At 50.2% G+C, this 17,148-nt stretch overlaps 1 protein-coding gene across 1 annotated transcript in view; it reads left to right on the top strand.

The window, feature by feature from the left end:
* The window catches only part of TERB1 (telomere repeat binding bouquet formation protein 1), a 116,677-nt gene that overhangs the window by 59,328 nt on the left and 40,201 nt on the right, over window positions 1-17,148 (top strand). The window contains exons 8-11 of the mRNA XM_073605981.1: window positions 1,454-1,606; window positions 8,759-8,890; window positions 11,527-11,652; window positions 13,728-13,873. Of these exons, the coding sequence (XP_073462082.1) occupies window positions 1,454-1,606; window positions 8,759-8,890; window positions 11,527-11,652; window positions 13,728-13,873 (557 nt within the window). The remainder of the gene's footprint in view (window positions 1-1,453; window positions 1,607-8,758; window positions 8,891-11,526; window positions 11,653-13,727; window positions 13,874-17,148) is intronic.

Here is a 17,148-nt window from a genome sequence, read left to right as displayed (position 1 = left end):
TGGAACTCCCTACCTCCATCTATCCGGCTATCCCCTACTCTTCTACCTTCAGACGATCCCTGAAAACTCATCTCTTCAGGAAAGCCGATCACGTCTCCAACTAATCTCCTCCCACTTCCATCAGCTCATCCCCCACAGTGACAACCTTTTATACCACCTGCCCCACCCTATTAGATTGTAAGCTCTTCCGAACAGGGCCCTCCTAATCCTCTTGTATTTTATTGTATTATAACTGTATTGTCTCCTTTTATATTGTAAAGCGCTGTTGGCGCCGCATCAATCCTGTATAATAATAATAATAATAGAGAGAAGGAAATGGATGACGGCCCTGGAAGCTGCTTAATAAAAACAAGTCAGCAGAGGCCCCTCCATACTTCTGCCATGACAGGTCCTCTTCAGGATCTCTGAACTTGTCTTCTAATCACAGGTTTGAGGCGTCTTCAGTAATGCAGAAAATGTCCCATGAGGAGCTGGGCCGGTACAGAAGCAGCAGTCCATATTGCACACGTTCCGCACACGTAGTCCAGCTCTTTAGCTATTGGGTGTTGTAACGACCACCAGCTGAATACTGGAACTTATGTAGATATTCTGCAGCACACCAAAGATCATCAATGTCATCCAAATGTTTTATTTATTCAACAAAGATCACATCACAAAGCAGTGTAGTGCCACGCGGGACCCCTTTGTCAGGCATCTCATGAAGGGGTCCTGCGTGGCTCCCAAACGTGGCACTACACTGCTTTACAAGCCGGGGTCCAGTAACAGATATAGCAGATAGGGATCAAGCAGAAAAGTAGTCAGTAAATAAGAGAAAGGTCAGTAACAAGTGGTAGTGGAGATACGGAGAGCTGCAGGTATGCAAAGGAGCAAGATATCTGCTGGAGAGAGCACAATCATCTGGCAGACAGGAAGTGCAAAGACATGGCTGAAATAGGAAGTTTATGGGAGGAGCAAAGAGTTCAAAGTTCACCAGAAACCAGGTGAAAGGTAAGATTATTCACTTTCAGCTCAGCAGGGAGATGTACTGCCAGACACAGCAGAGGTTGTGGCTTCAGATCCTGTTCATACTCATGGCGGCTTCCAGCTGTCTAGCAGACTATTGTCCTTCCATAGGAATAAACAGGTTAATGGCAATTCTTCCCACTAGGAGGCGCAGTGAAGACCCGAGGAGCAGAGATGGAGGTATTTCTACATGCCGGAGAAAACTTAGGAGGTTTAGGATTTATTTATAGGACAGCTGAGCTCTAAATAAATATATAAATAATAATGGTGACTTTCCCATTTGACATTTATGTGTGAAGATTACAAATAATAAACGAAGTTATAGAAGTTCATAGATTCTGGTGAATGTAGAGGAAGGCGGAAGATATTATTGGATGTGCCGGATAAAAAGGGACTTTGTGATTTATGGAGAAATAAAGATATAAATGTCTGATTCTTCCCGTCTCCTCAGGCTTCTCTCAGGATTGCTTCCTCTCGGTCGGTGGGTTGGACACGTTGGCCAAGGTTCTCCTCCAGCTGGTGACCAATGTGCAGACAAGGGGGATGGACTCCATGTTGGCTGTGGTCGTATCAAAGACTTTGGATGCGTGTATCGCAGAGAACCGTAAGTCATCCTTATCTGTGGGCTGATGATAAAATCTCAGTACAGAACTGTGGAGGAAACATGGAAGTTATATGATTGTCTTTTATTTTATCGGAAATCAAACAAAGAATGAAAAGGGGGCGACTGCTCTACTTTTCTGAAAGGGGCGGAGCTCCAGTACTTGCGTTTTGGTATCTTTGTTTCTCTTCAGATTCACAGATTCCTCTGAACATGAAGATCTCTCAGATTTGATTTATGATTTAAAGAATACATTATATTAGATCTGCTTACAAGTCACCCCTATGGGGGTCCATGTACACTGGGGGGAGGGGGGAGGGTACATCAATGGCAGAAGCTCTGGTAGGAAAAGCAGCATAAAATCGCAGATAGCGGCTCGTATTGCACCGAATTTAGGGGAGTATTTGGGGCATTTTTTATATAATCAAGTGCTGAGCTCTCCTAAACGCCACGTCAACATTTCTTCTACCAGAAACTTCCTCTCAAAAACGTACTTGTGATTATTTTGGGGGGTTTCTTTCGGTCTGAAAATGTTCTTCTACAAATATGAATGAAAAGAGGCCCAAAGATATATATAGATATATATAGAGGAACGTAAAGCTGGTTATACAGGCTGAAGACAGAAAACACCCGAGCTCTGTGTAATCAGCATTGTTTTATGCCCGGTGTTCAGGAGGCCTTGTGTACGGTGACGGGCGTTTTACTTCATGGTATAATATCTGTCACCACAGGGACAACAATCGTTTCTTATATATCCCATTCACACTGCAATGTTGCTCAGCTCTGTGCTGCAATACAATGCAGATATGCGACATTTTATCACAGCTCACCGAATCGCACTTCAATGTCTAGCAGCGTGCGCACGTCCCGACATTTAGTGAATGAGGTGTACATTTTGTACACTTCAAATAAAGCTGCTACAAAAAAAGGGGAGGGTGTGGTATACAGAATCGTGCACCACACTGCCCCCTAGCCAGCCGGAAACACACAGCAGCCGGAGCGCTCTGACTGCTCTGCAATCGCAATGTGATTTGTTCCTGAAAGTGCATGTTAGGGAAAAAAAAAAAATCAGTAAATCTCTGAAATACATCTACCTAGCACAGGTATATACTGTATCCCACAAAAGTGAGTATATACATCTACCTAGCACAGGTATATACTGTATCCCACAAAAGTGAGTATATACATCTACCTAGCACAGGTATATACTGTATCCCACAAAAGTGAGTATATACATCTACCTAGCACAGGTATATACTGTATCCCACAAAAGTGAGTATATACATCTACCTAGCACAGGTATATACTGTATCCCACAAAAGTGAGTATATACATCTACCTAGCACAGGTATATACTGTATCTCATAAAACTGAGTATATACATCTACCAAGCACAGGTATATACTGTATCCCACAAAAGTGAGTATATACATCTACCTAGCACAGGTATATACTGTATCCCACAAAAGTGAGTATATACATCTACCAAGCACAGGTATATACTGTATCCCACAAAAGTGAGTATATACATCTACCTAGCACAGGTATATACTGAGCTAGGTGCTGACAACACCGTGCCTCTGCTGCACTCAAATTCCAGAATCGTTGTCAGCTCTGCCTTCTGACTACAGAACTCTGTCCACCCCCCACCCTTCTCTGCCCCTCTCCTCCGCATACATCAATTTCTTCCCCGGCTGTACAATGCTACTGCCTGATGCCCAAAAGTCTGCCCAGACATTGTGTGCAGGGAAAGGGTTTTTGGGATATGTAGTTCTGGTGGAAGTTTCCATGTCTGTTGGAATGAAGCTCCCAATAGCTGTCCCTGTAAGAATTCTACAAGCCGGATGATGATATCACAGGTAGTAATAAAGTCAGCTGTTCACTACAGGAAGAAGGTATAAGAAAACATTATATGGGGATGGGACATGTGCTAGAGGGGGTGTGGGGAGGAAATTGGGGAATGTGCCAGGGGAAACACTTCTAAGCTGCCGATAGCAATCAAAATCATCAAGTTTTGGACAGCCGCACTCCAAAGAAGTTTTTGCCCTTTATTCAAAAAGTGTCAACAAAAATACATGACACAGCAGAACGGACAAAAGAGCTTACGCGTTTCACACTACAAACAGTGCTTAATCAGCTACCCAAAGACCCCCCGACCACAACACACCAAAGACCCCCCGACCACAACACACCAAAGATCCTCCAGCCACAACGCACCCAAAGACCCCCCCGACCACAACACACCAAAGACCCCCCGACCACAACACACCAAAGACCCCCCGACCACAACACACCAAAGATCCCCCAGCCACAACGCACCCAAAGACCCCCCCGACCACAACACACCAAAGACCCCCTGACCACAACACACCCAAAGACCCCCCATCCACAACGCACCCAAAGACCCCCCGACCACAACACACCAAAGACCCCCCGACCACAACACACCAAAGATCCCCCAGCCACAACGCACCCAAAGACCCCCCCGACCACAACACACCAAAGACCCCCCGACCACAACACACCAAAGACCCCCCGACCACAACACACCAAAGATCCCCCAGCCACAACGCACCCAAAGACCCCCCGACCACAACACACCAAAGATCCCCCGACTACAACACACCAAAGACCCCCCGACCACAACACACCAAAGATCCCCCGACTACAACACACCAAAGACCCCCCCGACCACAACACACCAAAGACCCCCTGACCACAACACACCCAAAGACCCCCCATCCACAACGCACCCAAAGACCCCCCGACCACAACACACCAAAGACCCCCCGACCACAACACACCAAAGATCCCCCAGCCACAACGCACCCAAAGACCCCCCCGACCACAACACACCAAAGACCCCCCGACCACAACACACCCAAAGACCCCCCGACCACAATGCACACAAAGACCCCCCAACCACAACACACCAAAGACCCCCCGACCACAACACACCAAAGATCCCCCGACTACAACACACCAAAGACCCCCCGATCACAACACACCAAAGACCCCCCGACCACAACGCATCCAAAGACCCCCTGACCACAACACACCAAAGACCCCCCGATCACAACACACCAAAGACCCCCGACCACAACGCACCCAAAGACCCCCCGACCACAACGCACCCAAAGACCCCCCGACCACAACGCACACAAAGACCCCCCAACCACAACACACCAAAGACCCCCCGACCACAACACACCAAAGATCCCCTGACCACAACACACCAAAGACCCCCCGATCACAATGCACCAAAGACCCCCTGACCACAACACACCAAAGACCCCCCGACCACAACACACCCAAAGACCCCCCGATCACAACACACCAAAGACCCCCCGATCACAACACACCAAAGACCCCCTGACCACAACACACCAAAGACCCCCCGACCACAACACACCCAAAGACCCCCCGACCACAATGCACCAAAGACACCACAACGCACACAAAGACCCCCTGACCACAACGCACACAAAGACCCCCCGACCACAACACACCAAAGACCCCCCGACCACAACACACCAAAGACCCTCGACCACAACGCATCCAAAGACCCCCTGACCACAACACACCAAAGACCGCCCGATCACAACACACCAAAGACCCCCGACCACAACGCACCCAAAGACCCCCCCGATCACAACACACCAAAGACCCCCCGATCACAACACACCAAAGACCCCCCGACCACAACGCATCCAAAGACCCCCTGACCACAACACACCAAAGACCCCCCGATCACAACACACCAAAGACCCCCGACCACAACGCACCCAAAGACCCCCCGACCACAACACACCAAAGACCCCCCGACCACAACGCACCCAAAGACCCCCCGACCACAACACACCAAAGACCCCCGACCACAACGCACACAAAGACCCCCCAACCACAACACACCAAAGACCCCCCGACCACAACACACCAAAGATCCCCCGACTACAACACACCAAAGACCCCCCGATCACAACACACCAAAGACCCCCCGACCACAACGCATCCAAAGACCCCCTGACCACAACACACCAAAGACCCCCCGATCACAACACACCAAAGACCCCCGACCACAACACACCAAAGATCCCCCAGCCACAACGCACCCAAAGACCCCCCGATCACAACACACCAAAGACCCCCGACCACAACGCACCCAAAGACCCCCTGACCACAACACACCAAAGATCCCCCGACCACAATGCACCAAAGACACCACAACGCACACAAAGACCCCCTGACCACAACGCACACAAAGACCCCCCGACCACAACACACCAAAGACCCCCCGACCACAACGCACACAAAGACCCCCCAACCACAACACACCAAAGACCCCCCGACCACAACACACCAAAGATCCCCCGACTACAACGCATCCAAAGACCCCCTGACCACAACACACCAAAGACCCCCCGATCACAACACACCAAAGACCCCCCGACCACAACGCATCCAAAGACCCCCTGACCACAACACACCAAAGACCCCCCGATCACAACACACCAAAGACCCCCGACCACAACGCACCCAAAGACCCCCCGACCACAACGCACCCAAAGACCCCCCGACCACAACGCACACAAAGACCCCCCAACCACAACACACCAAAGACCCCCCGACCACAACACACCAAAGATCCCCTGACCACAACACACCAAAGACCCCCCGATCACAACACACCAAAGACCCCCTGACCACAACACACCAAAGACCCCCCGACCACAACACACCCAAAGACCCCCCGATCACAACACACCAAAGACCCCCCGATCACAACACACCAAAGACCCCCCGATCACAACACACCAAAGACCCCCTGACCACAACACACCAAAGACCCCCCGACCACAACACACCCAAAGACCCCCCGACCACAATGCACCAAAGACACCACAACGCACACAAAGACCCCCTGACCACAACGCACACAAAGACCCCCCGACCACAACACACCAAAGACCCCCCGACCACAGCGCACACAAAGACCCCCCAACCACAACACACCAAAGACCCCCCGACCACAACACACCAAAGATCCCCCGACTACAACACACCAAAGACCCCCCGATCACAACACACCAAAGACCCCCCGACCACAACGCATCCAAAGACCCCCTGACCACAACACACCAAAGACCCCCCGATCACAACACACCAAAGACCCCCGACCACAACGCACCCAAAGACCCCCCGACCACAACGCACCCAAAGACCCCCCGACCACAACGCACACAAAGACCCCCCAACCACAACACACCAAAGACCCCCCGACCACAACACACCAAAGATCCCCTGACCACAACACACCAAAGACCCCCCGACCACAATGCACCAAAGACACCACAACGCACACAAAGACCCCCTGACCACAACGCACACAAAGACCCCCCGACCACAACACACCAAAGACCCCCCGACCACAACGCACACAAAGACCCCCCAACCACAACACACCAAAGACCCCCCGACCACAACACACCAAAGATCCCCCAGCCACAACGCACCCAAAGACCCCCCGACCACAACGCACCAAAGACCCCCCGACCACAACGCACACAAAGACCCCCCGACCACAACACACCCAAAGACCCCCCGACCACAACACACCAAAGACCCCCCGACCACAACGCACCCAAAGACCCCCCGACCACAACACACCAAAGACCCCCCGATCACAACACACCCAAAGACCCCCCGACCACAACGCACCCAAAGACCCCCCGACCACAACACACCAAAGACCCCCCGACCACAACGCACCCAAAGACCCCCCGACCACAACGCACCCAAAGACCCCCCGACCACAACACACCAAAGACCCCCCGATCACAACACACCCAAAGACCCCCCGACCACAACGCACCCAAAGACCCCCCGATCACAACACACACAAAGACTCCCCGTTTTTACCATTGGGGTGAATCCTTATTCTGCGTTGTTCAGAGAACATCACATCCCCGGATTATTCTACCATTCCTGAGGAGGGAAACACCCCCCATAACCGATAATGTCTTCACAGAGCACATCCCCCCCCAGACGATCGTTCTGTGCATTGCACAGGGGCCCTTCGCTGGCGGACATATCCCCACTCTGCAAACACTTCTCTGCAACCTCAGGAAGCTTTTCACTACCAAAACGGGTCTCACCAGCGTCAGTCGGGCTGGTCAGCTCTATAGAGCGAGAGATCTAACACCGGGACACACGATGACAATACATATTAAAGTGATGTTCCGGCCGAAATTATACTTTTTAAATAAAAATCCCCCTATAATACACAAGCTCAATGTATTCTAGTAAAGTGAGTCTGTAAACGAAGGTCTGTTTTGTTAGTTTATAGAAGTAGTTTGTTATTTTATAAACTTACAGCAGGCCGTGGCCATCTTAAGTGTGGGCATCTGAAGCCAGACTGTATTTCTTCCTGGATCTCATCCTTGCAGATCTCGCACATGCTCAGTGCGGCACAAGCAGTGTACTAGGTTTCAGGTCAGGTTTCCATAGCAACAGCAGTGTCGGAGGAAGTTGCCGCCCCTTCCCAGAAGGCATTGCAAACAGGAAATGATGTGATGGGCCGCGGCCAGGGAGGAGGAAGTGAAAAATGAATACAGCAGATATACAGGAGGTGCTGAGAAAAAAAAATTAAAAATATCCAATTTGTTTACAGTGCACAGATTAGTGAGGGATGGTGAAGAGTTGTAAAAGTGGGTGGAGCTCCACTATAAATACATCTTCATATAATTTCCACAACAAACCCGACCTGAATTACTGAAGGTTATATATCCCCCTCCCCCCCCCAGACTTTTCTATTTAATTGTCCAGAAAAGACCCTGTGCAATTGATGTCCCCCATCCCCCTATTTTTCTAGAAACAAATCGCAGATTTGAGTACAAATAGTGCAAAAATAAGTGAAATAATCCAAAGACATTATTAGAACGTGATTTGTTCTGTGATCCCCCCCTCCCCCCCCCCCCCATATAATAGACACTTCGGGGTCCTGCTGTGTGACAGTGAATGGCAATCGAAATATTTCTTTAATCGGTTGGAATCCTCGATCTGTTTTTCACACATTTTGAATGATCGTATTCTGTCCGCTGTTTGTTAAATGTGATTATTTTTTGTTGACAATAAAGCTGTGCGTTGTTTCTGTAGGCGGAGCTGTGCGTTGCCTGTCACAGTACGGCGTGGTATCGAGTCTGATCGCCTTGCTGGCCCACAGAAGTCTGAATCCCGAGGACAGGTTCAGCATTGTCCTCACTCTAGGGCACTGCACTGAGGACTGTGGTAAGTACCAGGACTTTCTATTACTGGTCAGGAATCTGTCACCCATTCACCAATCCCAGTCCTCCCCTCCTATACCCACCTCCTGTGAGCCCAGGTCATCAATCCCCCCACCCCCTACTGTGGAGGCTGAAGAGAATCCCTAAAGTGGTGTCGCTCTTCAGTGTTCACCACCTGATAAAGAGAACCGGTTATGTTCAAAATGAACCAAAGATCCATAAAACAGGTTTGTGTGGATATTATTGTTATCAGAGGGTTGAGGCGCTCCGGTGGAATTGGGGGGGGGTGGAGGAGGGGGTACTGAGTTCAGAGCTGCGTTTTAGAAAGCAGCCAAAGAGAAAAGGTTTAATGTGAGAATAAGGAACGATGTACAGAGCGCAGGGCGGAGGAACGGGGGAGGGGACACGCTGTGTAAAGTCCATTGCAGCCAATGTCAGTCATCTTCTTTCTTTGGGACTTTTGGGACTGCAGCCTCTTGTCATCTAGCAGTGTCTGGCATGGTCTGAACTCATAACAATACGAAGATTGTCTTCCTTTTGTCAGCCTCCTATTGGAAGGAATCTGGAGGTACGTATACTGGAGACCAGGACTGGGAATATATTAAAGGCCACATTTCAGAAACGTTTATTAGTAAAATGCTGGAAAAGGAAAAGTGCAATTATTTCTTCTTCTACTACCAACTGCCTGACCTGGCCTGACCTGACCTGACCTGGCCTGACCTGACCTGAACTGACGTGATCTGATCTGATCTGACCTGACCTGGCCTGACCTGGCCTGACCTGACCTGATCTGACCTGGCCTGACCTGACCTGACCTGGCCTGACCTGACCTGACCTGGCCTGACCTGACCTGACCTGGCCTGGCCTGACCTGGCCTGGCCTGACCTGACCTGACCTGACCTGACCTGGCCTGACCGGACCGGACCTGACCTGACCTGAGCTGATCTGACCTGACCTGACCTGACCTGACCGGACCTGACCTGATCTGACCTGACCTGACCTGACCTGACCTGACCTGGCCTGACCTGACCTGACCTGACCTGGCCTGACCTGACCGGACCGGACCTGACCTGACCTGACCTGAGCTGATCTGACCTGACCTGACCTGACCGGACCTGACCTGATCTGACCTGACCTGACCTGGCCTGACCTGACCTGACCTGGCCTGACCTGACCTGACCTGACCTGAGCTGATCTGACCTGACCTGATCTGACCGGACCGGACCTGACGTGACCTGATCTGATCTGACCGGACCGGACTGGACCTGACCTGATCTGACCTGATCTAACCTGACCTGATCTGACCTGATCTGACCTGACCTGACCTGACCTGACCTGACCTGACCTGATCTGACCTGACCTGGCCTGACCTGACCTGACGTGACCTGGCCTGACCTGACGTGACCTGACCTGACCCTGCAATGATGTCCTCTGAGATTGTATGAAAGTATCACATAAAAAGCCCTACGAAGGTAAATAATACGGGGCTGTGTGTCTGATACTGTCATGTAGGGGCTGGAAGGCAGTGTGTGTGATTCAGTGCTGTCAGACCTCGGGGGAGGGGGGCTCTGTATTGTATCTCTCAGTGCTGTCAGGCATCATCAGACCCCCATCTGGAGGAGGGTTCATCAGTCATCAGACCCCCATCTGAAGGAGGCGTCATCAGACCCCCGTCTGGAGGAGGAGTCATCGGACCCCCGTCTGGAGGAGGAGTCATCAGACCCCCGTCTGGAAGAGGAGTCATCGGGCCCCCGTCTGGAGGAGGAGTCATCGGACCCCCGTCTGGAGGAGGAGTCATCAGACCCCCGTCTGGAAGAGGAGTCATCAGACCCCCGTCTGGAAGAGGAGTCATCGGACCCCCTTTCTGGAGGAGGAGTCATCAGACCCCCGTCTTGAAGAGGAGTCATCGGACCCCCGTCTGGAGGAGGAGTCATCGGACCCCCGTCTGAAGGAGGAGTCATCGGACCCCCGTCTGGAGGAGGAGTCATCGGACCCCCGTCTGGAGGAGTCATCGGACCCCCGTCTGGAGGAGGAGTCATCGGACCCCCGTCTGGAGGAGTCATCGGACCCCCGCACTGCAGAGATCAGCAATATTGTGATTACATTTTTTTCATCTTCAGGGACAACTCAGAGGGAAGGGGGAAGAGGACCCCAATGTCACATGACCGGCCTGAAAACTTCAGGAAAGTTTAAGTTAAGAATCCAGCATGGGTGGAAGGCTCTTGGGGGGAGGGGGAGGTTTTGGTGGTGGAGGGGGGGGCTGGGCTCGGAGTTGGGCTTTAAGGAAAGTGGAATATTTCTTCCTTTGTTAGCTGTTCAGGTTTGATTGGAATGAATTTCTAAAGAACATTTCCTATGAAGTGTGATTAGTGGTGCTCTTCATATGTGTAGACCTCACACGGCGCTCGGATGTCACGCTGGTAGAGAAGGCGCCTTCCCTACAAAGGACCCCATATAATGGATTGGCAGCACTCTGTGTGAGATAAATACCATTTGTTTTATCTTTCCTCTGCTGTTGCATTTTATTGATCGACGTGCTGGGCCGCCTAAAACATCGTTCGCTGTGTATCGCTGGGACAGCAACGATCAGACACACGATCATTTATGTCATCAGAATTTAATGAGCGTCTCATTCAACAGAACCGAATCAATACGAGCTGCTGAGAGGCAACGGACTTCCCCTCATGATTCAGATTCTGACGGAGTCACAAGATGACGAGACTCACAAAGCTGCCACCTTCGTCCTTCAGAACTGCAGACATACAAGTAAGAGACGCTCAACTGTCACTTCTCACGCTGCAAATGTACTTCTGGGTAATAAAATGTATTCTGCTCCATTTCTTTGGTGAAAATCCCCCAAATCAGTGAATATTATTTAGTGTGTAGGACAGTAATCGAGTCCACAAAGTATGGGATATATATCTGATCATTCGATCAATCCTGATGTACTGACGGCCGATCTCATTTCCTGAGATATAAAAACACCAGGACAGTACAAATACCCCCACATGACCCTTTATGGAGAGTAGACAGTCCGAGGTGTTTAGTAGGAGGCATAACAAGGTTTTGAAGTTGTAATTTTTTGGGGAAATGAAGAAATGTAAAAAAAAAAATCTATTTTTACATACGATCCACCAGTGCAGCTTTATCATATAATATAACTGGAGTGATGATCGGGGACATTGACTGCTGACCGGCCAAAAAAAAATCATATATATTTTTATTTTTACTACATTTTTTTTTAAAGATTTTTTTAACAAACTGTGACCAGAGCAATATAATAATGTGACCTCAGTAAGAATATACTACTCTGGGGAAGTGATCGGGATTGTTTTTACATTTCTATAATAAAGCATTTTACTGAATGAAACTGAATAATTCAGCTGTTTTGTTTTGATTAGCTGTGATTGGCCAGAGCTAATCATATGGTACAGATGGGCTGTGATTGGTCCTGTCTGTACCATGTGATCACACCGACCAATCACAGCTAGGAACACAATTGTACACAATGGATGACATGAAAGGAAGTCATCATTTTTGTTTATATCGCAAAAAATAAAAACCGCAGAGCTGATCAAATACCACCAAAAGAAAGTTCTATTTGTGGGAAAATCAATTTTATTTGGGTACAGCGTCGCACGACCGCGCAATCGTCAGTTAAAGCGACGCAGTGCTGTATAACAAAAAATGGCCTGGTCATTAAGGGGGTAAAACCTTGCGGTCCTTAAGTGGTTAAAGTGGATGTAAACCCTAAATAGATCATATTAGGTTGGCTGCAGCTCTGGGTGCCGTAATCAATTGCTGTTTATGTCTCAGTGCCGATTTATTTTCTTTTTATACTTTGTTGCTATACGCAGTCCACTGATTGGTGCGTGTCATCTGATTTCCTGAGGGGGGTGATAGAGAAGTAATATGTGCAGAAATGTCCTCCATCAGAAGTCTGTGTGACAGGAGCAGAATCAGAAGACGATTGTCACCCAATAACAGGAAGCGCCTGAACAAAGACCATCCTGGCGGGATCACCGGATATTATTGTAATGAAAGATTAAAAGTAAAATTCCGGGCTTTACCTGACTAGTCTTAAAAATGCTCCACCCCCCACCTATTCTGACTCACCTGTGTCAGAAATCTGTATACTTACCTGTTATCAGCCCACTCCAGCCAGGTCATGTGATCTCCCCTGTGTCAGCCAATGGCAGATTTGTATAAATCGATCTATAAAACGATCTATATATTGGTGATTACAGGGAGAGTGGAAACAATTCTACAAACTGAGATCCGCTACTTTCTACAAAGACTAAGAGAAAATGATTACATGTAAAATCTTCTGAATGAATCTACCAGTCAGGCCCATCCACTCCACATGCAGCGGGACGCATTTCTGACTTCCCAACATTCCCACAGACAGTCCAATCAAATCCGGGATATTCTATGGGCGCTCTTCACAATATTGCTGTGCCGTGAAATACAACAAGACGTATTTTTCTGCACTACAAATACACAGAAATGCCCAAAAATGTGTGAAAACGCACATAGAAATGTGTGCCAAACACATGTCACTGCGCATGCAAACATTCGGAGTGAAGGCACCATTTCTGGTGTGAATGGATGAAAGGTGAAGAAAGGAATAATACAAGGGGGGGGAGGGGACTCCACACTCCGATGATGGAAGTCTGGACTCTCAGGAACGGTTCTTCCACCCTTTATTCATGCTGGGAGATTCTCTGGCTTTTTACCCCCCTAAGATCAGAGTCTGGTGGGGCGATTTATAGAACTATTACCAGCTTGGGGGTAATAATATTCTCTTTTCTTTGATTCATTTTTCCTCTCCCTGATTGCAGCTGAAATGTTGTCTCTGAGTGAAGAAACGCCAAATCCAGAACAGGCTGCGGCCTGGAAGATCCCGGAGAACCGCCATGATGAATTCTGGGAGAAAGCAAAAGAAATTTATCGCAAAATAGAATATCTACAGCAGCAGCATAATGAGGTAAGTGTGCGTGTAAAGGTGGCCATAACCAGCCCCAATATGACACTGGGGTAATTATTGGGGCATTTAGAGCCTCTTCAGGTGACGGGGGGTTCTCTTCATATCTCTCACTTCCTGAACACCTCCATGTGATCCTTCCCTCCATTCTCCGAATGTCAGGAGCATTGTGGGTGTTTCATGTCATTAGATACTGCATAACGTCCTGTGATTTCATCGAGACCCTCCCCGTGTGTAGAGTCACTAGAAATGTGACAAATGGAATCCTAATAATTGTATTCAAGAGGAATTCAACTGAGAGCTGCGCTCAAAAATAGGCAAGTGCACTGATCCCAAGTATTGCTTGTGGTCTTCCTGCAGCTGCCCGTTCCTCACGAGGCCCATCTCACCCGTCTCACCCGTCTCACCCATCTCACCCGTCTCACTCGTCTCACCCATCTCACCCGTCTCACTCATCTCACCCGTCTCACTCATCTCACCCGTCTCACCCGTCTCACTCATCTCACCCATTTCACTCATCTCACCCGTCTCACTCATCTCACCCGTCTCACTCATCTCACCCGTCTCACCCGTCTCACCCGTCTCACTCATCTCACCCGTCTCACCCATCTCACCCGTCTCACCCGTCTCACCCGTCTCACTCGTCTCACCCGTCTCACTCGTCTCACTCGTCTCACCCATCTCACCCGTCTCACCCATGTCACCCGTCTCACTCGTCTCACCCGTCTCACCCATGTCACCCGTCTCACTCGTCTCACCCGTCTCACTCGTCTCACTCGTCTCACCCATCTCACCCGTCTCACTCGTCTCACCCGTCTCACTCGTCTCACTCGTCTCACCCGTCTCACTCGTCTCACCCGTCTCACTCATCTCACTCGTCTCACCCGTCTCACCCATGTCACCCGTCTCACTCGTCTCACCCGTCTCACTCGTCTCACTCGTCTCACCCATCTCTCCCGTCTCACCCATCTCACCCGTCTCACCCGTCTCACTCGTCTCACCCGTCTCACTCGTCTCACTCGTCTCACCCATCTCACTCGTCTCACCCGTCTCACCCATGTCACCCGTCTCACTCGTCTCACCCGTCTCACTCGTCTCACTCGTCTCACCCATCTCACCCGTCTCACTCGTCTCACCCGTCTCACTCGTCTCACTCGTCTCACCCGTCTCACTCGTCTCACTCGTCTCACCCATCTCACTCGTCTCACCCGTCTCACCCATGTCACCCGTCTCACTCGTCTCACCCGTCTCACTCGTCTCACTCGTCTCACCCATCTCACCCGTCTCACTCGTCTCACCCATCTCACCCGTCTCACTCGTCTCACCCGTCTCACCCATCTCACCCGTCTCACCCGTCTCACTCGTCTCACCCGTCTCACCCGTCTCACCCGTCTCACTCGTCTCACCCGTCTCACTCGTCTCACCCGTCTCACCCATCTCACCCGTCTCACTCGTCTCACCCATCTCTCCCGTCTCACCCATTTCACTCGTCTCACCCGTCTCACTCATCTCACTCGTCTCACCCGTCTCACCCGTTTCACCCGTCTCACCCGTCTCACTCGTCTCACCCGTCTCACCCGTCTCACTTGTCTCACCCATCTCACCCGTCTCACACGTCTCACCCGTCTCACTCGTCTCACCCGTCTCACTTGTCTCACCCGTCTCACTTGTCTCACTTGTCTCACCCATCTCACTCGTCTCACTTGTCTCACCCGTCTCACCCCTCTCACCCGTCTCACCCGCCTCACTCGTCTCACCCATCTCACTTGTCTCACCCCTCTCACCCGTCTCACCCGTCTCACTTGTCTCACTCGTCTCACCCATCTCACTTGTCTCACCCGTCTCACCCGTCTCACCCGTCTCACTTGTCTCACTCGTCTCACCCATCTCACTTGTCTCACCCGTCTCACTTGTCTCACCCCTCTCACCCGTCTCACCCCTCTCACCCCTCTCACCCGTCTCACTCGTCTCACCCATCTCACTTGTCTCACCCCTCTCACCCGTCTCACTCGTCTCACCCATCTCACCCCTCTCACCCGTCTCACCCGTCTCACTTGTCTCACCCGTCTCACTTGTCTCACCCGTCTCACTCGTCTCACCCGTCTCACTCATCTCACCCGTCTTACTTGTCTCACCCGTCTCACTCAGGCTCCAGCTTGTATAGGAGACAGGTGAACAGCAAGTTTTGTCAAAGCTTTTAAAGCACCATTCAGCTCCAGTGTGTAAACATTGAACACAGATCCTAATGGGAGGACCATGTGAAGCAAGCTGTAGATCGGGAAGATTACCGCACTTGTGATTATGAGAAAAGCTGTTAGCACCACAATTGACAAATATTGTGCAAAACTTTAAAAATCCAAAGTGCTGCGCTAAGCAATCCTTGCATTTAGTGATCATACCTATGTGCATATGTCAAAACACAATGGAAAAGAGATACAAAAGTCTAAAAAAAACTTAAAAAATAAAGAATTCATAACATGAATGTCCACAGAGGACCACCAATAATGTGCCCAGCAATGATCAACTTCACAGAAGTGCCTGAAGTGATGATCCATAAATAATGATAACATGGTGACAATCCCACCACCATGGATGTAGAGGGTACGCTTACCAGAGAGTGTGGACCCAAGTCACACAAGCGGAGGTAAGTAGACATCACATAGGGAAGCCCAATCAGAAAGGTCTGCTCCATTCCAGATGGGGAGATGCATTTGTACTGATGTTAAAGGAGGAGGACCTTATATATCATTTCTGAAGAAGTGATTGAATCGGATCCCTGGTGATTGGATCTCTGGTGATTGGATCTGACCCCCAGTGATTGGATCTGATATCTGGTGATTGGATCTGACCCCCGGTGATTGGATCTGATATCTGGTGATTGGATCTGACCCCCGGTGATTGGATCTGACCCCCAGAGATTGGATCTGACCCCCGGTGATTGGATCTGACCCCCAGAGATTGGATCTGACCCCCGGTGATTGGATCTGACCCCCAGAGATTAGATCTGACCCCCAGAGATTGGATCTGACCCCCGGTGATTGGATCTGACCCCCGGTGATTGGATCTGACCCCCAGAGATTGGATCTGACCCCCAGAGATTAGATCTGACCCCCAGAGATTGGATCTGACCCCCAGTGATTGGATCTGACCCCCGGTGATTGGATCTGACCCCCAGAGATTAGATCTGACCCCCGGTGATTGGCTCTGACCCCCAGTGATTGGCTCTGACCCCCGGTGATTGGATCTAATATCTGGTGATTGGATCTGACCCCCAGAGA

The sequence above is a fragment of the Aquarana catesbeiana genome, linkage group LG11, assembly GCF_042186555.1.
Source record: "Aquarana catesbeiana isolate 2022-GZ linkage group LG11, ASM4218655v1, whole genome shotgun sequence".
NCBI lineage: Eukaryota > Metazoa > Chordata > Amphibia > Anura > Ranidae > Aquarana > Aquarana catesbeiana.
This window is presented reverse-complemented; position numbering and strand designations above follow the sequence as displayed.